Here is a 26,463-nt window from a genome sequence, read left to right as displayed (position 1 = left end):
AGTAGTAAGAAATATGGCAGACGTCAGTAGAACTTTTACAAATGGCAAACTCAATAGCCAACAAAATCAAACTGCATGCAGTAGACAAATATATTAAGCGTTTTATTTAATGGAAAACATATGAAACTTTGTTATTTATATTGTTTAGACTTAGATATTAAAATGTAAGATCGATGTCACAATGCTCAACATATGTAACTTCTAAAAAAAATGTAAATATAATAATATGCTTCCTTATTTATTTGTGCCTTTTAATATTTGAACTGTTTGAACCCGATCTTTAAGCTGTTAGTATCATTTAAAGGGATTACCTGACGATTTCTATGTATTGTCAGAAGTGCTTATAAGTTTATTGTTTCTTTCAATTTAATTGTTTGTCCCCGACGGTTATCAACATCTGCGTCACCAGCCGCATAAAAGGGGAATTCACTAAAGTTGTTCGAGCTAAAATTATACGGTTTATTTATTCATATGTAGCCATTAAGTTCATAAACGTGTACCCATTCGTTGATTGGCATCTGCATTAATAAGTGCAACCACAACTCTGTCTTTTATCTTATTATCAAAAGCAAAAGTAAATAACGCAAATCAGTATCTAATCAATAAATAATACTTCATTTTATTTATTTGTGAAAACCTTACCGAAATAACAAAACACCATCGAATTAGAACAACTAAGTTTTACACATGTCGGTTGGTCGGTCTGTCGGTCCGTCGGTCGGTCCGTTGGTCGGACCGTCCACCAAATGGTTTCCGGATGATAACTCAAGGACGCTTAGGCCTGGGATCAGGAAAGTTCATAGGTACATTGATCATGACTGGCGGATGACCCCTATTGATTGTCAGGTCACTAGGTCAAAGGTCAAGGTCACAGTGACTCGAAACAGTGAAATGATTTCCGGATGATAACTCAAGAATGCTTACGCCTGGGATCAGGAAAGTTCATATGGACATTGGTCATGACTGACAGATGACCCCTATTGACTTTCAGTACTCTAGGTCAAAGGTCAAGGTCATATTGTCTTGAAACAGTAAAATGGTTTCCGGATGATAACTCACGAGTGATTAGGGTTAGGATCAGGAATGTTCATGGAGACATTGGTCTTGACCGATGATAACCCCTAGTGATTGTCAGGACTCTAGGTCAAAGATCAAGGTCACAGTGACCTGAAGCAGTAGAATGGTTTCCGGATGATAAATCAAGAACGCTTAGGCCTTGTATCAAGAAAGTTCAAAGGGAAATTGGCAGATGACCCCTATTGATTTTCACGTCAATAGGTTTAAGTTCAAGGTCACAGTGACTCGAAGCAGTTGGGTATGCGAGGGGGTATCCCCCTCCCGTTGGTCTGGGTCCGGAGCCTCCCCAGGATTTTTTTTTTCAAATGTTAGCATCAAATGGCGCGTTCTGGTGCGTTTTTATGCCTGATACATGACCTTATACACGTCTACTGCAGGCATATACTGAATGACAAACGTTGTGACAGACAGACACTCGATGGAGAAATGATCTCTATATGTCGCAGTTTGTACTTTGTAGAAGGCGACACAACGATAGGGAATATGTGGGTTAAAATAACGGTATTTCAAATTTTTTCACGCAATTCCGTTTTGGAAATTTGAAATTCGTTGGTTTGGAGTAGACATATTGAAATTACACAAAAAAGTGGTAAAAACATTAAATAAGTTTTTTAGAATTATCGATTTACTTTGAGTGATTTCAATTAATTCAGGTATCTTGAGGTATCTTTAATTTTGTGATAATTAAGGACTATTCGATATCGGCACTTTTGTTTCATGTCATACTATCCTTCATTTTAATAAAAAGAAGCAAAGTCTTAGATCATATCACTGATTAATAATAAAAAACACACACTCGTGACCTTCCAAACGAATCGTGACTATAAATAATAAGTACGTTATTATTGTTGTACGCGAGTTGTCTCCCTGCGAAATTTGGACGCGGAAAATTTCGCTTTTTTTTATAAAAAAAATCGTTTTTATTGTAAAGAATTTCACATATTGAGATACATTTTATATACAAATATCATGATTTCAGGTGGTTTATAGAGAAATATCAGTGAATTAAAAGTGATAATTTCACTGTTTCAAACAATGAAAATTATCAGCGAAAATTATCGATAATTTTCACTGTTTACTGTGAAATGACGTCATTTTTTGTCGAAATGACGTCATTATCCCATCGAAATTCCTTAGTTAAACTCTTTAACAATGTATATTAACTGTGAAAAAAAGCATAAAATAACAAGAAAATTGTTGGATTCGGTGGAATATCGATTTTAATTCACTCGTGATCATAAAAAATATAGTCTCACTCGTGGCTTCTATGATTACTCGTGAATTAAAATCGATAATCCACCGAATCCAACAAATATCCTCTATTTATTACAGACAACATGCTGCAAAACATTGATCCCAAATATTGCATTTATTTTTTGTATTTTTTAAGATGTGATTAATAATAAAAAACACACACCTGTAACCTGCCAAAATACTTGTGCGTTTACCCTAAGTATATAAAGCGAAAATCTCTACGTTCAAAAACTTGCACAAATATTACAAATAACTAACATTCTAGCGGGCAATATTGCATGCGCGCGCATCTTTACAGGGCACTATTCAAAATAGCGCCCGCTGACTATGCGCGCGCATCTTTACAGGGCACTATTCGAAATAACGGACCTGTGAAGTTTATATCAACAAAAAATTAAAAAAAAAAGTGAGGTATAATATTTGCAATTCGCCTGTTTGTCACTTTTTTCAATCAGCCCTGCGCAAAGCAATACGGTTGTCAAATAGAAAACTATTACCTTTTGCAAAATCAAACGATTATAAAACTAATTAGTTCCTTTTTTTGAAAAAATAAATAAAATAACTATAATTTCTCCCATTTACTGATTGAATGTGTGACACAAATAATTAAAACACACACACACACACACACACACACACACACGCACACACACGCACACACACGCACGCGCACACACACATCCGCACCCGCGCGCGCGTGAACACACACACACTCCTTGAGTGTAGCTCTTTGAATAAACTGTAATGTAGAAAGACAATCGATAACTTGTTCAAAGAATAAAACCAAAAAGCTTGGATCAAGCTCACTACTTCGGGCTTAAATGAAGAATAATGTAAAAATACCAATTGCAACGCAACTGTTAATGTTATAAAGAATATTAAACAGAATAACCAAATAAACAGAAGAATAGTGTTTTCTTGAAATGCCTTGATACTTTTCACAGGAAATTTTCTCATTATAAACACTTATTAATTACTTATATTATATTCCCCATTTCAGAGTTGTTGGGGCCCTATAGTGTCAAAATCTCGTAAATTACATTTTAAATGAATAATTGTGAACATGAATATGTTCCGATATTTATTATAAATGTCAGTCTATGCTTCTTGCTGTCTGCTTTACATATACATGTGTCCGGTGAGGTAATCTTTAGTACTTAATTTTGCTTCTCTCAACATAAATATTTGGACAAGCCCAGGTGCCTGTCCTCGTTCAGTTCTAAACCCTACTTGGTTTTGAGGGCGTCTACCGAAAGACGACACCCATATGCCATTTCTGGAAACAGGTGAAACATACCAATTACACACCATACATATAGTCAGGTCAATATACACTTTGAACCTAACAAATAGCTACAAAATGTATTTTGACTGATTATGGTAGGGTAGAAGGTACTTTATAACATATCAAAAGTTTACCGAAATCGGACCTTTGGAAAGTTGTTTTTTCCAGATGACCGCCAAGATGGCCGCAAAAACTTATTTATGATCATACCTATGTTAATATTTACTCAAATTTTAATTATTTTGGTGTCTATTTCTTTGTTTAATTGACAAACAACACTTTAATATCATCAGACATAGTGTAAGTTTATCATTTTACACAGAAATCCGAAATGGCGTCCAAAAATAGCCACTGCCACAATAAGAAGAACCACAAGTCCGTACCGTTTGACTTTAAGTTGATGATGTGTATGTCAAACGCCATAGTTTTGGATACACTTTGATTGAATTGTTGACATCACTGAGCAGTTGCGTAATCATGAAAATCAATTTATGACATAAAACGGTCTACTATCACCTGATACACAATCACCTTTGTCCATAACATTGGTCTCAAAGCGTTAAACTGTAGGTGTCGTCCTCCTCGTGTTCAGTACAGACCTCCTTTAAATTGTCTGGATTGTCACAGTTTTCAGTTTGGCAAGGGCCACAAACAGCAGTGCAGGGGATTCCATAGCGTCTGCAACTGCATCGATATTAATTTCATCCTGCAGAACAGTTACGATGGATGATGATTTTCAATAGTTCTTTTTAGTGCAGCATTGCTTTGGGTCATAGTTGGAATTTATTGGTCGTTTTCCTGTTTCCATCTTCATTCAGTGGGTATCATTGTATTTGCAATACACACTCGTACCATGATATTATAGTTTACGCGTTGGCTATGACATACTGTTGCATATGATGTAGGGGGTAGTTGCTTAGGAATGACGAATGTTTAGGCATAGCCACTTTCCTTTTGAAAATATTATTCAATAGTTGCTTTTACATTATCAACGACATAGCATGCCCTTTTGGTCAGAGCTGTGCTGATCAGAGCAATCATGCCTGCCTTGTTTTTTCCGCGAGACAAAAAGTCATCCCTTCTTAATGAGCATTCTGTTTCTTTGGTGACACTCACAATAGGGTTCACGTATTTCCTCGTCTCTGGTGTGTGTTGTCTTTGATAGAAGGACCGTCTTCGTAATCATCAACACCACTGTCTCTTGTCCACAATGCCTTACAGCGAAACCTGCATAAGACTCACTATTTTTCCATTGTGTACGATGAAGCAAAAAGCCACCACCAAGCACAACACAATCGGTTTCAGAAATGTATTGCATTACAGCGTCACTTGATGCGTTTTCAGCATGATCTCGAATTGCCTGAATGATCTGAGGCTTGTCTGCTTTGCGAAGTATGTTCTTGGCTTCAAAGAGGGAAGGGTCATGGGGGCTCAGTTCATACGACAAATCGTCTTTAAGTGAAAGATCTCCAGATTTTGACATTACCCGGAAACGCTGGAACAGAAGAGCGTGATTAATGCACGGTCATTAGCAATCTTAAAAGCGGAGCTATTCTCAAGAGTTTTAGCTGCTCTGTCTTTTCTCTTAAATGTATAAGCAAATGCCGATTTTTCTATGATACCTCTTACGTTTTTGTTCCCAACCACTTGAATTGCATTCACGTTCACATCTGACCCAGCCACTATCCAACAGGATATGCTGTGTAGGGTGAGCAGTTTGTAATCTGTGTCTGCATTTTCTCGAGATAAGAAGTATTTCTTTTGATGCGCGCCTCAGTTGAGTCTTTGTGTTGTGCGCTTGTAGTATACACCAAGTGTGTGAAATCCTGCATCGCACAGTTGTACTCAGATGTTACAGGTGCGTATAGGGCGTAACGGTTTTGTATTTCCTCGGTCATCCCACTTCTGCGAGTTAGACCACCTGTGCTCTTGAGAGACCTCATCAATGTTTGCTCAATGACAATATCAGTGCTTAGCCCAGCCAAGCCCTGATTGCTCCTACGAACAACGTGAAAACCATAAACGAACTTTTGATAAACGTCTGTGTGCGTTTCCTCTAGGCTGATCATTGGCTGAAGATAGCAATAAGCAGATCGCAGGTAATTAAAGTACCCAGCTCCGGCCCAGACGAATAGACAATCGGATACTGCCTGCAAATACATCAGCCAACATCAAGTACGATCTGCATTAATGAACATACTTACCGTGCGTACCACAAGCTAATAATTCAGCCATAATTGGCTTGTCTTTGATGTATTGGCGAGTTCATGTGTTTTCTTCTCCGTAGCCGTCTTGAATTTGATCAAAATCACAGAACATGTAGCATCAGCTAGCGTCGACTTGCCCCTAAGAAGGGAAGACTACAACTCCTCCGCCTGATCAATCAGTATATAAATCTCGAGATCTGTCTGGGTCATTTCGGCTATAAGCTGTCTGTGTAGGCACTTGTCAACAAGAAAATGGACCCGCAAAACCTTCTGGGCAGCTTTGCATGTTATAATGTGCACAACTGCATTTTCCCTTATTGTCTCAAGTATGTTTTTGAGACCGGTTCCTTCCATGAGAAATCCAATGGCTCCCTGAAAGTTCATAAGTGTATGAACACAATCCGACATAAGAACAATGTTTTTCAGGGAACTACGTTGTGGCGCATCAATGATAGTCTCGGCAGCCTTCAAATACACGGATTGGTCAAACGTTACAATGTTGTGAAAGTTGTGCTTCATTGCAAGGTTGCAAACAAAGTCTAATGTTTACAGAATGCACGATTGGTCCCCACAGTACATTGAGCATAGGCAAGAATTTTACTTACGACTACCCAAGGTGCAGGTTTACCTAAATGTGTATCACTTCCTACCAGTTAAGTGTTGCCTGTCTTAAGCTGAAGGAGATTTCAAACAAAATTTCGGCCCTCTTGTCATAATGATCTAGAAATCGCGGCAGGTCCTAGAATACTACCTCATAGAAACATTCCTTGCCAACCGGTACTCAAAGATAGGAATTTTTGTCTGATTTCTAATGTTCAGCTCTTTGGTCTTTTTTCGCGGATTCAGAAAGTTCGTCCGTGTTCCAGGCGGTTATAGATGCAAAGACACCTATCCCATGAAAGGACCGTTGCCGTCAATGGTGATAATATTGTTGTCAACATAATCAGCGGCAAAGAGAAAAGACATCTCCACAAGATCGATATCACTACCCAGGGCATAAGGTTTCACAAACTCCGCTGCAGTTTTTTCAAATCTCATAATTTCGGTATATGGGCCCAATATAATGGCATTGTTGACATAACCTGAAAAACAAACTAGTATGAGGCATGTTTAGCGCACGAAGGTCTGATATGTTTGTACAACGGTGGTCTGTGTTAAAATTGTGTTGTATACGACGATTGACGTTCAATATCGGACGTTTGTATACAATGTTTTACTGGGGATTAATATTTAACTCTTTCCCACACAGCAGCAAAGTGACAATAGTTATTGCAAACAGCATAAAACCAGAACAGCCTCAGGTTTTATGCTGTTTGCTGCTCATCTGTATCTAAGAGTTGGAAATAAAGCCTTTAAAACTTGGTTATAGAAAGAAAGGTCGTTAATTAAATTAAACTTAACATGTGTCAAAATACGTATCGAAGTGGTGACGGGTTAATGATAAACATAAAAACTATTCATTATCAAATTGTGCAAAAAGAATATCATGTTACAGTAAATAGTTATGCACTTGCGTTCATTGTGTTAGCGGTCATTTGGACGCCATGTTGGATTTCTCTGTTCTGTAGTAGACTCATATCATTTTTTTTTATTTTAATGTTTTATTTGACCCCCGAAACCTAAGTAAAAACACCAAAATAATGAAATTTGAGTGGATAGTCATATAGTTATCATCATAAATATGTTTTGGCGGCCATCTTAATGCCATCTTGTAAAAAATTACTTTCCGGTGGTCCGATTTTAATAAACTTTTGATATATTATAGCAGACATTCTACGCTACTGGAATCAGTTAAAATACATTTTGTATCCATTTTTGGGGGGTAAGGTGGTATTTTTTCATATAATAACCCGACTAATAGTGTTCAGAATCTTGACACAGCTCCTGTATAGTCAAAATATTATTCGCAGTAATATACTTTTGATAGTTTTTAAAAATAAATATTTTGCAGGGTAATTATTTCTTGTTACAATTAGCCATTCAAAATGAATAATAAGATTTTAAACTTACAAATGTCGCATGTTTAACTTGATGTAATCAGTAATCGTGAACTATTTATGCCCCCCCCCCCCTTGAAGAAGAGAAGGTATATTGTTTTGCACATGTCGGTCGGTTGGACGGTCCGTCGGTCGGTCCAATGGTTTCCGGATAATAACTCAAGAACGCCTTAGCCTGGGATCAGGAAAGTTCGTAGGGACATTGGTCATGACCGGCAGATGGCCCCTATTGAGTTCAAAGTCACAGTGACTCGAAACAGTAAAATGGTTTCAGGATGATTACTCAAGAACGCTTAAGCCTGGGTTTATTCTCACAATGGTTGCAACTACAACTGACAGCACATTTGGGGGCATGCGTGTTTTACAAACAGCCCTTGTGTTATTTCATAATTATTATTTTATTACAGCTAACTGTGACTATTGAGAAATCGTACATGTATAACACACACATGCTTTTGCGCTTGCAACATATCATTAACCATATTTGTTCATTAACGTCCAATTTCAAAGGAACAACATCACTGTTCGTACGTATTAATTTATACAGCAAAATTTCAGTTTTAATGTATGCGTGGTTATAACTACTATGAAGCTTTTAAATCTGACTGATTTAAACAAAATATCATTATTGTTTAAGTAAATGTCGTTATGTTAGTAAAAATAGTAATGAGTGTGCCTAAAAGGTAGAGGAACGCCTGCATATATTCGGCGTCAACAGCTGTTTGCATTTTTTGCTACTGCCGTTTTCCATTTTTATACTGACAACTGCCATTTGCCATACTTGTTTCTACTTTTTTAACGTATATATATTATGCTGCAAATATTAGTGTTTGTTAATGCATAGAAATATATGTTATATGTTTGTCCGGTAATGCATAGACATATTATGTGATCGTTTATTTTGTGAAAACCGATGCTTTGTATGTTTTACTACTGACGTTTGCTTCTACAATAGAAATTTTTGTTGAAGTGTCCTCGAAAACTAAAGCAAAACACACAACGCGTGATATACCCATCGCAAGCTTTCGGGTTGCCTTATTGCCTGCACTAGGTCGTTTGAAAGCCAGAGGACAATAAGCAAAGATATTGACAAAAAACCTACCTGGTGCGACTGTTCTCCTTCATAAAACGCCTACTTAAGTTGACGTTTGGGGTCATGTGGCAGTTTGTGTTCATCCCCAGTGATTTTACCAGTATTTAATTATTTTTTTAATCTATTAATGATTTATGTAGGGTGGCTCATGTATTTCTACTGATAACCTTTTCAATTATGAACAAACCGCCATGTTTTGCGTGCTGATTAGAATGTTAGTTTATTAAAAATTGTACTAAATATTATCAACACAGATTTATTAAATACTATACCAAGTGTTTACTTATAAAGGCCCCTTTAACTAATTTCCAAACAAATTTTACCAGGTTAATGCAGACAAATATAAATATTGTAGGATTAAGTGATATTGGTCATTTTTAGAATTTTCCCTTTTATCACAATGGTATGTACCATGTGTAACTATTTCTCCTTTTCATTGTTAAGTTTAGATTTAAAAAATCTTATCTAGACACATGTTGCTTTTGATTTGCAGATATCATTTGAATATAGTGATAAATGAAAATGATAGTCATAAAAGCTACGACTGAAGTCCTTTGCTTCAATTATTACAATACAAACAAAATCAACATAGACTAAATAGAAGTGAAATAAATGGAACTTCCCCCAGATTTGCAATATAAATATGATATGTAATAAATTCTTCAATTAAGAAGACCATAAAATATCAGTTCTCCATTTCCAAAACTCTACGTTACATTGTATATTTATGAAGAACAATAATGAAGGAGACACTTATTTTAAATATCCATGCAAAAATAATCCAAGCAATTTTATTTCACAAAATTAAATCAGCTACAATCAAACACCTTAATATTAACCAACTGGAATTAAAATCTTAAAGCAAGACGACGAATAAGGCACTTGCTAAATAAATCAACTCTATTGTTTCGTGCTCAAAATCTTTCATCTAGAGGGAGTGCTGTATCAGAAGAAGAACTCTGTCAATTACTACAGTCACTGGACAATGAAAATAAACAACACAACACTGAAGTATGACAAATCCAAACACTCTCACACAGTATTCTTAAGAAATATATTAAAACACATAAAAGTAAGAAATAAAAAAGTTATCAATTGATAATTCAAGATATTTACACCATATTGGTATGAAAATTGCTATGAAAACAAATGTTTCCAGAAATTGATTGTTAATGTGACAGTCACAGAAGAATGTCAATCAATATTTAAACTAAATACACATTGGAACTGGTAAGCAATAAATGAAATTGCTTACAGCAATGGAAAAAATGTTTAATATCAAGTGAATAATGCAACAGATAAATATCTTTAAAGCAGAAAGCTATTATCAGAATTTCTAAACTTTTAATGATAACAATTTCTGGATCGAAAAATTATATGGCAAAGCAGAATTAAAATACAAATGTCAGCAAATTGGAAATATACGTATATAAATAAATCAAAATATACTAACTTGTATATGTACATGTCAATTAAAATGAACTGTATATATCCATATTTAAGTGATCTAATGTTCAGAAAGTAGTGTCGTTTGGTTTGTTTATCTGGTTTACCCATTAGGTCATGAACGAACAAAAACTCTTGTTCGTCCTTAGTTAAACAATGACCCAATAGGAAACAGCTAATATAGGTCTTCAATGTCAAGGCTTTACTCAGATATCTACAGCCAGAAGCCAAAATATAGCTATTTGAACTTCAATTAGCGTTTCTGATTAGATTATGCCCTTCGCTTATGTGCTTCATACTTGGTCTGCCTTCAATATTTTCCTTGTGCACATTTATGCTTTTGATAGTTTGGCCAAGTTGGAAACTGGATTGCAAGGAATTAAAAACTAGATCACTAGATTGAATTAACAGTTTCCCTCAATGTAAAACCCTGAGTTTATCGATTCCGACTCTTTCGATTACTGCATAACTTTGATTTGCCCAAAAGTCCTATTCAATCAAACTATCATTTAAAAATCAAATTCTTACAAATATATATTAAAGTGTTATGTTCATATTCACAAACATGGGCCATTTTTACAAGTATCAAATGAATGTTTGCTAATGTTCTATTCAAAGACTTGATGAAATATACATCGGATTGTGACAGGGTTGTTCCCACTGAATATGCCTGAATTACTTCCCAATTTGCACACATGTTGAACGGTTCATAAACAAATGTACTATTATAAAGACCAATCGAAGACTAATAATTTAAAAATGCATTTTATGCAACATGTGCTAGTAATTGTCTGAAAATTGGGACAAAGTGAATGTAAAATTGAGAAGAAAAAACACGATGCATTTAATTGACATAATAATTTTTAATTTTTCTTTTGGTTTCTGACTTGTAAATTAACTAATATTGTTTACATTAATATCTTTATTTTCAAAGTTTGATATATAATTTTTTAGAAACCTGCTTTACATGGCTATGCAAGTTTGGCTTTTATTTGTAGGTTTAAGTTAAATGCTTTGAGAGATGTCACTTGCTTATCTTAACTTTACAATTTAAAATGAAGTATATATACAACAAACTTGAAAAATTCATATCACATTTTTAATATTTAAAGTAAATCCGTGTAATTGATGTATCTGCATATCTAAAAAATTCACATAAGGATTCTAGCCATGGTTTACTGATAGGCTTGATTATTTTCTCAGTAGCCATTGTCCACAAAAGACAAATAAATAATTAACATAACAACACAGTCATGAGTCTACCCGCTCATAAATCAGGGGTATACAGTGGTAAACACATTTGACATTTTATGTATGTTCACTTCATAAGTCGGCTCAACATTTCATGAAATTGGGAAAATTGCGATCCAGTCTTATTCATTTGCCGATTCTTCAATGCATTTAAAAAAAAAAAATGTATTGAATTTAATATTCCTGTTGACTGATTGCGAATCTAAAAGGCTTTCAAAAAGAATTAGTTGTTTAGAATGTCATATAGTTCGTAGAGAACACAACAACATAATTGTCCATTTCTGTTTTCATAGTTATTTATTTCTGTTGATTAAATTCTGACAAACAAGGTATACAATTACTCATGTATGGTACTTATTGACTTTCGATACCCCAGGCAATGAAATGTTGATCTAGGCGTGACTGTCTGTTGAAGATTGTATGAAATTTGGTTTATTGCGTTGATACAACGTTCAATTATTATATTAATTTAATAATTCCACAAATATTCGTTACGTTACAAAAATAATTACAAAAAAATTAAACAAGAAGTGATGAAATATTGCACATCATCCTATATAAATCAAAAGCAAGCAAGTTAATGCCCCAATGTGAATTAAATTTGTATTGGCTAGACGTTTATTTATGCTCTTGTTTTAAAAAACGTTATATTTACATCATTACTATTTATGACACTGAGCGACTTCGGAAGTTAAGGTCAAAGGTTTATCTTTTATTTTCTTGTTTTGTTGGTTACTCTTCATTATACTATTACGATCGCTTCAGTTTCATTTAAGCAGAAAGGAACAATTCATTGTTGTTGTTGTTGTTGTAATGGTGTTGTTGTTATATTTACCGACTTCGTTACATAGTCAAAACATTTCATTTACGCTTTATTTGGAGAGCATGTTCTGATATTTTAAATCCTCATTCAAAATATTCAAATAATTTTAAATTATATGAAGCACAATTTGCAGATTTATATAAAAACACTGTAATTTGAAACCCCTATCTTGCCGTCGAAAATTGCATGGTAAATGTTCGCCATCACAAAGTTCACAAACAAAGGTTTAACGCTATAACAGTCGTTAAAAATCTTGAAGTCTTCAGGAAGAAACAAGACAATTATTTATCTGTTTAAACTGCTTAAAGTAACGTACCCCATTAAAAAATACATCGAAAAAGTTTATTATCTCAAGCTCAAATACAACGAGATTCACTTATTAACAATGCAAAAAGTTAGCAAAAAATGTTAGGAGCATATTTTTCGGAATGATAGCATATATGAAACAACTTGTGGAACTACGATTTTTAAATCAAATTCTTGTTCCCATCCACGTCTTTAAGGGAACTGTAAACAGATGTTGGCTTTTTTTTCATTTTTCATTAAATATGATTGCTAACAAATCTTTAATGTTTTGAATATATTTATTACTAATGTTTATAGTAAGAAAACCATGTTGAAGATCCGTAAGCGGATGCGCTACTATTCGCCACACAAACGTTCATGGACTGTTGCAAACATAATTCCTATTTTAAACGTTATATATATCGTCGGCCAACATCAGGGTATATTTATCTCTGGAAAAACACGCAACTATATGCGATACATGTTTCTGATTTGCGGTACAATAGTCCATTTGCTAAAGCCAATAAACTAAATATATCTTGCAATTTTATAACTAGTAAAAAATAACATAAACCTCTTGCCAATATTGACGAAAAATGCGTTTAAGAATTTCGTAAACACAACTGTACGACATCTCCACGCATGTATAGGAAGTTTGTAAATTGAAACTACTCGTCCATTCTCTAAAAAAGCGAGATAAACTAGCAAGTTGTCAAAGCCAAATAATTACGATAACCTATCAGAATGTATCATGTGTGAATCACTTGTTCTAAGAGTGTGCATCGGGTTTCAGCTTTAAATCCTATATTCCACCTTTATTCTCTGTAAAAAGTTGTTCGTGTGCGGAACTATGCATGTGCTGTATTATAATTGAATGCTTGCTACTGATGAAAAATTTTATAGGAGAGAAAGGTGTTATTTCATTGTCTGTAAATCATTTTCTTCAAATTTACAGCGTCTTTATTTAACAAAACAAGCTCTATGTATCAAATGCCCTGTGTATTATTGCATCCATGTTTAGATTTAGACGGTCATCTGTCAAAACTATAATTGTGAAAGTCAGTAAACGAACTGAAGAACGTTATACATTTTAATCTAGAAGATGATTTCAGAAACCAAACATTAAAAAATCACGATATTTATTTTATAAAAACTTGCTAAAATACAGATGAAAACAAAAGCAGCATACACCTACGACACAAAAAATAAACAAGCAAATTCGGTGAACCGATATATCCCCCACCAATTTCAAAATTTTGTGACATACAGACAAGTGGACAGAGAGACTGACGGACGGACAACACAAATTCTATATGATATCTCTGTTTCAATAGACGCAGTATCCTGCGCTTAGACGCGAGCAATTTGAAAATGATTCGATTTTGACCCGACCATTTTCCTGCCATGCGCCATTTGACGCATCGAAAATTTGACCCGCGCGTCAGTCAGTTGACATCTCGAGTTCCTTTTTAATAATTCCCGTTATACTCCTAATTGAGAGTAATGCCCAAGTATTAAAAACTCGGTCTATACATCGAGGGGCTACACCATGCGTCGTTTATCTTATCTTTTTCGGTAAACATGTCACCGTCTACAGAGTGCGTGCGCACTTACCGTGCACATGCATATGCGTTTAGAACAGTTCCTTAGAATTATGCTGGTTTATAATAAAAAATAAAATAAAAACTGCAAAAACACATATGATTAATTGCTTTGTAAACACAACTATCCCCTATTTATTTACATAAAACACGACACTTTCTTTCCGACCGACAAAATAACGCGAGTTATTAATTAATTGACAAAGAACACAAGACGGTAAGGCGCAGTTCTATGTGACTCTCTTGCAAAATTCAGTTTACACAACACAACACGTGGTCATGAAAGTGCAAAGCAGTATAAGCCTTATAAGTGTACACAATCAGTAACGTTTGTGAACTGTATTTAATCGGATCGGATTTATTGTTTGTCAAAGGTGTCATCCGGTAATTGAAAAGTACTTTAAAGACGGTGCCGAGAATCATTATCACACCTTTTTACTGTACAAACAATTATTACAAACGAAAACGTTACATGCAAATGGTGAGCGATTAATTACATATGGCGAATTATTTATGAAAATAACACCCGTAACAATTTTTGCGACAATACTTTAATTTCAGTACATGAATATTTCAACATGTCCGTTTATAGAACTGAAGTACAGCGTTTTTCTACCGCGTACACCAATCACTATGCATGTTGCCTTGTAAAACCCGTGTTTTAACAAGACCGCGAAATTGATACTGTCAAGTTCCACGAATGGAAAGCGTGCGTATTACAAAAGATTATGTGCTGTAACTAAATATAGACTTGACTTTCGGTGAACGTATTTTTAAGAATTAAAAACTTACATTAGAAATTATGCACACAATGAGAAAGTTTTGACCGATTGGAAATACGGAAAAAAGTCAATTTACGACTTATATATTGCAGAACATGAATTTGTAAAGAGTCAAAATGCATCTTGTGTTCCTTTATATGAATCATTTTGTTTGCAAATTATGACATGTGGATTTATAAATAAGAAATAGGCCTTTTTTACAAGTTGTTGGTCTGCCACGAAAATATATATTTATAATTAATTGTTGTAAATTATAAACTTATTGGTCCGATTGATGCCTGTATTCATTATGCTTGATTCATGTATTCCTGATGCTTGATTTCTGTATTGCTGTACAAAGAAGTACTAGAACTTAAAAATAATGCATTTTGTCATTATCATTGTGAACCAATTTATTAACATTCTATAATATTTATATTGTTATTTAATAATTTAACAAAGCGATATATATTTTTAAAACATTGTGTTATTCTAAGTTTTAGACAATTTCTATGTCAAAAATGGAATAACACAGACGAAAACACAATTCACGAACACTTATTTTTGCGCTTCAAATTGACCCCAGCATTTTTCTTTTTGACTTCTCCAAATTTCAGTCCAGGTGTCATTGACTCCTGGTTTTTTTAATCTATTGAAATCCTCGCCTGGGGATTATACTTTTCACCAATTGAATAATATTATATAGATTAATTTTTGAAAACAAAAAACACTTTCATGTTCCACCGATTTTAAGAAAATATTGCATGAAATCATCGTAGATTATATTTTCATAATAACGGCGCTGACACATCACGTCATTTGAGATACTTATTTACTCCTGACTGGATTAGACGTTTATTTCACATAGTGACTAGTTCAAAAAGTATTAAAATGTATCAATTTATGTATACGTATGTACCACTTGTTTTTGGAACAGTAATACAAGGGAGAATTGAACTTGTTATAAGGGGCACAGTCAACTGCTCTTATTACATCCATTGTCAATAGTTTACGAATTTTAATATTTTCTTTGATCACTGTTTTCAATTCATCATTATTCATCACTGAAATGTTCAATTTGTTTAAAACAATATTCCAATCTACAATCTTTTAATGTACTAATAATGTCTACTTTCTCTACTAATGCACACACGTTTCGTTTTAGAAGCCAGAATCTCCTCACCCTTTACCACTACTGCTGTCTGAACCTCTAAAATGACACACCCTCTCACACACTGCTGCCCAATATGACCAACTTTATTAGATCATGAATCTCGAACATTTGTATAGACATCGTTATCATCATCGTACCCACAATCTGTACTTGGCAAATTTGAAGATGCAAGATAGTGGTCTGAAATACTCTTGTAAAATACTTTTAATGTTTCTGTATGCCTATCAGAGTAAGGCTGTTGCACAGATCAATTGCTTAACTTCATAAAAAAGATATATCTTTTTTGGCAAAATTGTTAACGTACCTATTAATGCTCTATGTTGCTTTCAAAGAAAGTTCTTGTATGCTTTGCAATTGAACAGAAACTCTCAATAAATGCCATATCCGCTCATATATAACATGGATTTTCATAGAATGTCGCTGTTCACAGGTCGATGCATGTCTTTCAAAATCTGATTCATTTTATTTTTAATAGCACAAACCATTTGTTAAGTTGCTTTTAAAAATTTATGGGGTCATAATTCATGTTTTTTTTATCTGGGTCTTATTTATTGAAACGTTCCATCAGGTTCAGAAATCAGACTTAGAACTGAAATTGTCATTGTCAATTTCATCATAATACTATTTGTGTTCATACCGTTGGTCCTTAACCAACACTTATAGCCATAATACTGAGCAGACGAAAGTTTTCCTTCTGACTCTTCAACTGTTTATTTGTCTATTGTAATGTAAGTGTTTTGCCCAGCTACAAGATTACAGTATTCATCTGTGTTTGAGTCCCCAAATCAGAACAACGTTTATATACAGAACCAGACGAAAAAGGCCTTGGTAAAACACTAGAGTAGACTAGTAATATGGAGATATGGAGAGAACTTCCTGAATGAGGTCTGGGTCTGATTTGTAAATCTGACTAGAAACAGACTTGTGCAGTTCAAATACTGACCACAAAAAAGTATTTCATTTGTGGCAAAACAGTCTTACTTGGCTGATTTTTGCTGTTCTGGAATGTTTATCCGCCATGTTTCAATTCTTGCGTATCAGATATGATAAATCAATAATTGATTGTTAACTCTTTTCAATGAAATATATTTCGACATTCAGTCGATTCGGATACAAATATATGTCTGACAATATTTTTGTAAATATTGCTACTTATAGCGATTATGTTGACCAATATTTGCGACAATTCTGAATTAGTTCCTAAGGATGTAGTCTGTTTTAGATAAATTATCAATAATTGCTCGTGCAGAGCACTAGCCAAGTGTTTACTTTTAAATAGTATCTAAATCACACTGACAAGTCATTGATCTTCTCCTGCCTCCCTAATTTGAGCACAGAAAGTGCATGACATACTATAAATCAATTTTAATGTGTAGAACTTACATCTATTGTACTATTGAAAGAACTCACAGTAGCGTTGTGCTTACCTGTATTTGTTGGCTTGAATTTCCTTCTCTCAAAACATTTCCAGTAAACACATTTTTCCCCAAAAGTGAGTTTGCCGTTGAACTCATTCCGTGGCCTGGAAGTCCGATTAGGAGAATTCTTAGGGCTAAAAATACAGAAACAATATTTAAATAACATTGTTTTTCATTTATATGTCAGGATAATTCATTATATTATTATCATATAATGAACGAAAATGAATAAAAATGAAATGGAAATAAATTAAATTAAGCATTTCATTGCAAGCAAAAAATACTTAATATTTGTATAATGTGGTATGATTTAGAATATAATTTTCCTTAGCACCAACTTAGATACACATTGAATCTCTTTTTTCATCTTTGTAATCATACGTGGAATTTGTGTAAATCATGTATAAAATGAGAACTTGTAAATCAATATCATTTTCCTCCTTGATGATTTTGCAAAACTTCATTGTAGACAATAAAAAATAAATCACATATTTGCATTGTGTGTTGCCTTTCGATGTGCCAACGATAAAAAATCGACTTTTATTTCCTGTGTCTGTATGTAATAGAATACACTCTTTTGATGTATATACTATTATAGTATATACATTCAAAGAGCGAACAACTGCAGTGCATTCAGCGCTTTGATCAACTCAATAATTTGTTGCCATACTACCAACTGCTTAAGAACTGCAATTATGTTTAATTTGATTCACTCACTTTTTGGATCAGATCTGTTTGCTTTGGTTTCGTTTTCAGGCTGTGTTTAAAGAGCAGGAATACCTGTTTTATTATATCTTTCAGAATTTCACGTTTTTTTTTTACTAATTAATTTGGATCAATATTTAGATTGATAAAAAAGAAACTTCTTTTTTTCCAGCACTTGTCCGATTGTGTGCACATATAAGACACTTTTAGAATATAAAATCATGAAATATTTCCAAGTATTCAGTCACATATGATAAACCATTTTGTCAAAATATTATAGTCTACAAAATAGTTCAATAGACCTTCTGATTGTGATTTTAAAGCATCACACCCTAAGTCTTGTTTGGCCCAGTTCAGTTTCGCTCTGCAGGCAACTGTTAACAACTGTCAATCAAAAAAAGATTCATTTTCAATAATGATAACAGCCAATCATCGCTCGTGACCCAAATACACCCTGTCATTGAAAAGGAGTATACAATAACTGTATCAATTATTACTTATCTTAATACTGTAAAAACACACTTAGGTGCATGTACACCTTAATTTATTTTATTTTAATTTTGATAAAATATCAATTCTAAGTAGTTTGCTATATATATAACATGTTGAAATGCACTACATAACTTTGAACTGAGAGTAAAAGATTTCAATGTTCTCCTTTCTACATAATTAAAACATAGTTAACATGTTGATGGTGTAACATTGTACATGTGTGCATAGTTTAACAGTGCTTTTTATTTGGACGAGCGATCATTTACACAGAATGCATATAATATGCACTGTTCATTCATTCAGAATTTGTAATCCGTGTGAAACGAATACATTCGTAAGTTGGTTTACAATTACAAATTTAATATGCTTATTTGAAAATACATCAACGAAACCTTAAAAAATAAGAAAGTTATGTACAACTGTGAATATAAAATGAAATGATAATTTGTAAATAATCTTTGATTGTTGAAATAAATGATTTGACAACATAATTTTGAAAACATAATTGAAGACCGTACGATGCATTTCTATGTTTTATGGTATTAATTTGTTTGGTTTGCAAATAATTCAGGCATTAATAATTTATAACACCTGAATGCAATCAAAGCCAAGCGTGTTTTCACAGGTGACCATATGTTGTATATTGTTATAATTTCTTATAAATACAGTTACCCTGCGTTTATCCGGACAAGTCCGTTCCGGCAGAAATTTTAGGATTAACGAATCTTCCGGATTATGGAACGAGTGCCGTTTTAAGAGTTGAATATTTACCCTATGACATACACCTTATATTTATGTACATTAATATAATTATTTCGCATCAAAAATGATGTTTTCTTGCTACGCAGACATTAATTTAGTTTAAAAAATCAAATTTTGTTATACAATGCAAATACAAAAAACGCGTAACCGAATTTTAGAACATGTACACATATGACGTAAAGCTTTGTGAATGTTGCAATCACACAGTTAAGCGTTGATAGCTTAGTATTAAATCGTTATAACGTTAGTGTATACACTTTTCATGAGGCCTGCGTGTATCTCGTGTGATACTGCAGCAGTGAAAAGACGTTGCCATGGGGGCACGCGAGCTGTAAGCTGGTGACGTAACAGAGTTACAAATCAATGGTGTTGACGGCAATTGAAGATAAAACATAAAACTGCGATACTGTTTTAATATCTTTATTTATAACCCGTCTCATACAACAGAATGTTGAAATGATTAAAATAGCGACACGTAACATGCGATGCGTTTTAAATGGATTTCTTAAATAATCAAGTGTGTCATTAAAGATGATCTGTGTCATGCCGACATCAATTTAAGTTGAAAGTCTGAGTCGAATCATATTTAGTCATGCCTATTAGCTATCACGCCTACCGGTAAACACATTAATATTTCACGCCTCGGTGACTGGCTTTCCTTTAAACGACGGGTTGGCGATTAAGCATAAAACAACAATACCTCACGCCTCGGTTATTGCGTCTTGTTTATACGGTAGATGGGTGATTAAGCCCCCATGTTAGGAAGCATCCGGATTTACGAGACATAATTACAGCTAAATACACAGATCGGTGTCGCAAAATCTGCGTCAAGATCCGAAACGCGAGATTCCGGACTTAACGGGGCAAAATACTGCATAATAAATCCGTTCCCCTTGACTTTTGTCCGGATCGCGAGATTTCCGGACTATCGAGATCTGGATAAAGGCGGATCACTGTAGTCATTTCGCAGGGTTAACCATAAAGTCAAATATTGAAATACAGTTATCTGAGGTCACTCTTCGTTTACATTTATTTTACATAAAATTTACCGATGAAGTGTGTTATGAAGTGTGTTATGGTGCACTGTATATGAATTACGCCATGAATATGAATTTTTTACCATAAGAAGCAGACACATTTTATATGGAAAACGTTACAAATTATGCCATCCGAAAATATGTTATTCATAAAATATTTGTTAATTTTATTTATTATTTTATCCCAGCACTCGAAGAAGGAACCAGTGGTGTCATGAAAGCTTAAGCTTTTCTCGGCAGCCAATAATTATCAATAATGTTGTCAGATAATAAGGTATAATTATCTGAATAAATATTAAAATCCATACAGGCATAAACTCCAGAAATCAATGTCCTTTACCTTTAACAGACGAGCAAGGAAGTTGCTGGATAAAGAGAATCAATGTCTGATTATAATTATACAAATAATTTAATGTATCATGTTAACCATTCTGTATAATTTACTGTCATAGCATGTACGTGCAATGGAAGATATTAAAAATTAAACACTTAATATGCTAATAAACCACAGTTAAAAACATCGATAACACTGAAGTGTGTATGTTAAAAAGCATGTTCATATTTTACTGCCACTTAAGTGCTAATATTTGAATAAACTTCGTTAAAATGCCCTTTTTTAATTCCCTTTGCAATTTCCGTATGTCTTCCTCAGGGTAAAACACTAAACAGAATTGATACAGTAATAGGAATTGGCGATTCACTTTGTTGTGTTTATGAATTCCATTATAAATTAACAATATATTTGCATACCTATTCAAAGTGCATACAAATTATTTATCAATACAAACAATTGGGCTGAACAAACATTTTTGAAATTGTCTTAATAGTATTTTAATATGGAAAGAACGCCTTTGTATACTGTGCTAATACACTAATCGTCAAGATGTCAAACTGGGTAAAAATTAGAAATCTTCAATGAATTGTGTGAACAATTTTGGGTCACACAATCTTTAACAAAAACTAAGTCCACATGACATGTCTTTTCCGGCTTATGTCAATAGACACAGAACCGTTGTGACAAAAATAATGTCAATGTTAAGCACGGCATGCATGTACACTTGCAACTGTTCAAACAAAACATTTTTCAAAATTGTGACATTGACATTTTAGTAAGTGCCGTGGTGCATGTTACATGGTATATTGATTGTATAATTAGGCTTGAAAACTATTGGTTAATCACATTGTGAATGACTGTAAATAAATATACATAAAACATTTTCCCCAAACCCCCAAGTGTCCATTGAGACCTTGAGCTAAAAACAAGGGATATTGTTGTTGCATATGACATATTTCCTTCATATGACAATTTATGTCAGTTTAATATGTATTTCAATTGAATCCATGTAAGGATTATAGTAATTAAGAATGTATTATATGACCTTGCCATTTAAGAAAGTTCCATGACACCTTGTTTTAATACGATGATCATTAATTTTGTGCTATAACACTAACAAATATAAGGGCTTAGAACAAACATGTATTAGACTGTGATTTCCATTAAAGCAACACACTTTGCCTCTGACCTTTAAATGAAATACATGTTAATCAATACATATGGATGCAATTTGAAAGTATGCAACATTGTCATTAAATCTATAGCCTTGTTGGCAAGTAATTTATTATTGTCCCCAACCCATGCAAGCGGAGGGGACTTGTGGTTTGCGCTCTGTGCATCAGTCTGTGAGTCTGTGAGTATGTCAGTCCGTCACACTTTTCTGGATCATGCGATAACGTTAAAAGTTCTTCATATTTTTTCTTGAAACTTGATACATAGACATATGGCAATGTGGAGATTATGCACGTCATTTCATTTTGTTCCTACATCAAGAATCCAGGTTGCTTTGGTAATAAATAGACTAGAAATATTGCTTAAAAGTCTTGTTTTTCAAACGGTACCGCTTTTAAAACCGAAAGTAGGATTTCTATACGTAAACGTCCATTTCGACAAACGCGAACATGGTTGATCCTGCAATTACTTTAAAAGTTCTTCATGTTTTTCATGAAACTTCAAACATGGATAGATGGCAGTATGTAGATTATGAATGTCATTTCATTGTGTTCCTTCGTCAAGAATTATGGTTGCTATGGTAACAAATAGACTAGAAATATTGCTTAAAAGTCTTGTTTTTCAAACGGTACCGCTTTTAAAACCGAAAGTAGGATTTCTATACGTATACGTCCATTTCGACAAACGCGATTATTTTTAATTTTTAAATTGCAAAAAAGATAGATTTCTATCTTGTAACCACCAACTATAATCTAATTGGCATAGATAAATTTAAATCTTTAGCCTAGTTAGCAAGTATTTTTTTATTTTTCAAACGGTACCGCTTTAAAACCGAAAGTAGGATTTCTATACATTCAAAAAACGTGATTACTTTTTAGTTTTAAAGCGCAAATAAGACGGATTTCTACCTTGTAACCACCAGATATATTCTAATTGGCAAAGATAAAATTAAATCTATTGCAAAGTTAGCAAGTAATTTATTATTTTTCAATCTGTACCGCTTTTAAAATCGAAAGAAGGATTTCTAGACGTATACGTCTATTTCGACAAACGCGATTATTTTTAAGTTTAAAGCGCAACAAACACGGACTTCTACCTTGTAATCATCATATATATTCTAATTGGCATAGATAAAATATGTTTCTTATTAATAGTTAAATTTACTATGCCAAATAGGTTGTGGGGCGTTAAAGATAAGTGAAAGTGTTGTCTGTGACCATGACCCTTTAACAAACAAATGGGTGTATCACATGACAGGTTGCCTTAATGTGAAGATCAATTGTGCTTATTTATTTCAAAATCCCTTAATAATTGACATTTTGAGAGGTACACACAATTTCTGACACATGCACACACACGCGCACACACGCAGATATGGTTAACACAGAATGCCCTTCTGTGATGTATATGGTCTTATAATAAATTGGCTTTATTGTAACATAATAAAAATGGGTATTCAGACTGAAATATAGCCCTTACCTTCTTTGGACCTCTTACATCTCAAACCTAACAAATGGATCTCATAAAATAGTTTAGCTTTTTGTGCTATCCTTCTTGTGTATGTGTTTTGGAAATATGGTCTGGATGATTTTGTATTGGCGTTATCCACTGCTGTTAAAATATTAAAAACCATTTCTTCTTTAAGATCTGCGGAGGCTGTGTTGTCAATGAACAATAATTTGCCTTGACAACGTTTGCTAAGCAATTGAAATGCTTTTTGTCCTTTTTCTGTCGTTCTTAGTTGCATTTCACTTATGAAGGCTTTCATTAGTTTGTTTTTTCTAATGTGAGTCAAAATAACAAATGCATATTCATCAACACCTTTACCGAAAAAATTGAAAAAAATGTCAACAGTTTTTACAAATTCTGCAGGAAAACGATCTGGACGGATAACGAAGCAGATAGCATTGAATCCTGGCGTTGTCATCTTTAAACAATGGTACATACTTTCAAACACAAATTTGTCAGTGCCGGGCAAATCAAAAAAAGACGGAGTGTCCACCACTTCCAATATTCTTCCAAATCTGTGTTTTACCTGCAATATATGTATTACTATTTAATTAATGTTACGCAACATGCAATCACAAGTTAATTTATGACAGCCTTGTATTGCAAGAGATGGAAACATAAACACATGTATATACTGCTGGTTGCTGTGAACCACTTGATTGTGTCGATAATGATTTGTTTGTGCAAATCAAAATCCAAATGTAGGGAAATTTAATTTACCAAACAAAAATGTAAAGTTAGATAATAGTCATATTTGCTCAGATCTATATGTTTTAGATGACTGTTTCTAAACAAATGATACTAATAAATTTGACAAAATCTTGAACAGACACTGTCTCTATAATGAAACTAAATACTACATGAAGAGCAATAAGTGGTTTATTTGCAAGTTTATTCTACTTGAGGTGAACTTATGGTTATTGATTAAACACACTTGAAAAATTTTAAACCTGCAGTTCATGATATTCATGTTCAAGATCAATGTCATTTTTGTTGTCCTTAGGCTTTAAATAGTGGACTTTTGTGAATAGTTAGTGTCAGGATAAGAAATGTTTTACATATTGGGTGTTCTTTAAAATAACTCTGTCATGAAATAAAGATTGTTATGCTGATCATAGCTTTCAGAATAAATAAATAAAAAAAAAATTAAAATCTAAAATCAGTTAGTGTAAAAACTCTATAGTTGAAGTCTTCTTACACATAGACCAACATTCCAAACATCATTCTATATATCATGGCAAACTATTTTGAGTAAAATTTGTCTGAAAATTTCAAATTAATTTTTTTTAGCAAATTCATGTTTTATCAAGCATTATTTAAAATGACTTTATTTACAAGCTTAAAGAGTATGCAAAGTATCAGATTTAGATCAGCCAGTTTGCAAGTCAAGAATGATACCATAAACAATTAATTTGATAACATTTTGTGGTTGGTAAAAATAAAAAAAAACAGTTGACATATAAGACATATTGTTTAATTAAGCAAATTAAATAAATAGTCCATGACCAAGAAAGCTAATTGAAACAATCTTTTGCTTTTATGGAAAGAAAAGACCAACCATTGTATACAAATAATTATTTACGGTAACTACAAAATTCATATCAACACTTGTCACAGCTCATCTAACTATATATCTTGGTAATATTTATTGACCTCTTTTGCAGACATAAAAGTAGGAGGCTTATTTTAAGAGTATAATTTATTCCCTTAACAAAATAAAAAGACACAACTCCTGTGTTGCTACCCTATGTGGTTACTTTGGTGATTTGGGGGGTGAAAAGGTTCTAGAGGGTGTCATGTCTTGACACAATAATGGCTGCTTAGCAAAGACATGGCTAATTTGGCATTTGCAATCAACTTATTGTTGAGGTCGTAACAGATGGTTCTGACCCAAATGAATAAATCTGACTATTTCATGGCCTGCTATTTGAAAGATGATAACAAAATAATGCTTATTAGATATTAAATAGCAAGAATTGTTGTCATTGTTGAACTACTATGGATGGACTTTGAAATGCCTGTTGGTAAAGTGACAGGCATTGACTGACATATTCTGCAACATGACTCAGGTACCTAAGTGAAGGTTATATTAAAGGTCTAAGGTCAAAACATTGTTTTTGAGTGTTACTAAGATTATTGAATCATTTGGTGTAGATAACAAATCTGTTCTGATGTAGTGTTGTACCCTCACACCCAAAACCCAAGACTGACGCTCAATGTGAAAAGTAAAATAACAGAGAGATCATATGAGGCTAAAGCATATGTGTCCATTTTTTGCTCAAAAAGAGTTTTATTGAATGCCATATGAGGAAACGGCACTTTTGTGGTAAGGTCGTTGAACACCGTTAAGGCTCATTTTTGCTGAATCTTTATTTAGACAATAACATACAAGAGCTAGGCCTGACGTCTATGATCAGCCCGTAGACCATGTAACGGCTCAAGGGACTTTTGTCTGAAGGTCGTTATACTGCGAACGCCAAGTATAGATATCTGGCCCAGCTCTGTCAAATTTTAGTGTTAATCATACATATCTTACTATACGTTCCTGCACTAAAATTTATGATAAAACCAACTTGCATACTTTTATTTTGTGATTTTGGCACACGAAAATATAAGTCATGTTTTGTTTTGACAACAAATCAAACATGTTTTTGTTGTTGTTTTCTATAAAATAAAAACATTATGACAAAAGCATAGCATCAAACGTATCCAAAACATATTCCGTATTGTGTGTGTGTTATGCATAATTGGAAACTTGTATTATAAAATCTTCTGACGA

The 26,463-nt window shown here is 33.6% G+C and overlaps 1 protein-coding gene across 3 annotated transcripts in view; it reads right to left on the bottom strand.

Moving 5' to 3' along the window:
• LOC127838408 (uncharacterized) overlaps nt 1–26,463 on the bottom strand; it is a 58,282-nt gene that overhangs the window by 24,661 nt on the left and 7,158 nt on the right. For 2 of the 3 annotated variants that reach the window (XM_052366138.1, XM_052366136.1), the window contains exons 5-6: nt 23,655–24,210; nt 17,682–17,806 (exon numbers count right to left, since the gene is read on the bottom strand). In XM_052366138.1, the coding sequence (XP_052222098.1) occupies nt 17,682–17,806; nt 23,655–24,210 (681 nt within the window). Of the gene's footprint in view, nt 1–3,961; nt 5,112–17,681; nt 17,807–23,654; nt 24,211–26,463 lie in introns of those variants that run through there. The other variant, XM_052366137.1, reaches the window with a different exon arrangement.

Source organism: Dreissena polymorpha, chromosome 7 (assembly GCF_020536995.1).
Source record: "Dreissena polymorpha isolate Duluth1 chromosome 7, UMN_Dpol_1.0, whole genome shotgun sequence".
In the NCBI taxonomy this organism is placed as follows: Eukaryota; Metazoa; Mollusca; class Bivalvia; order Myida; family Dreissenidae; genus Dreissena; species Dreissena polymorpha.
This window is presented reverse-complemented; position numbering and strand designations above follow the sequence as displayed.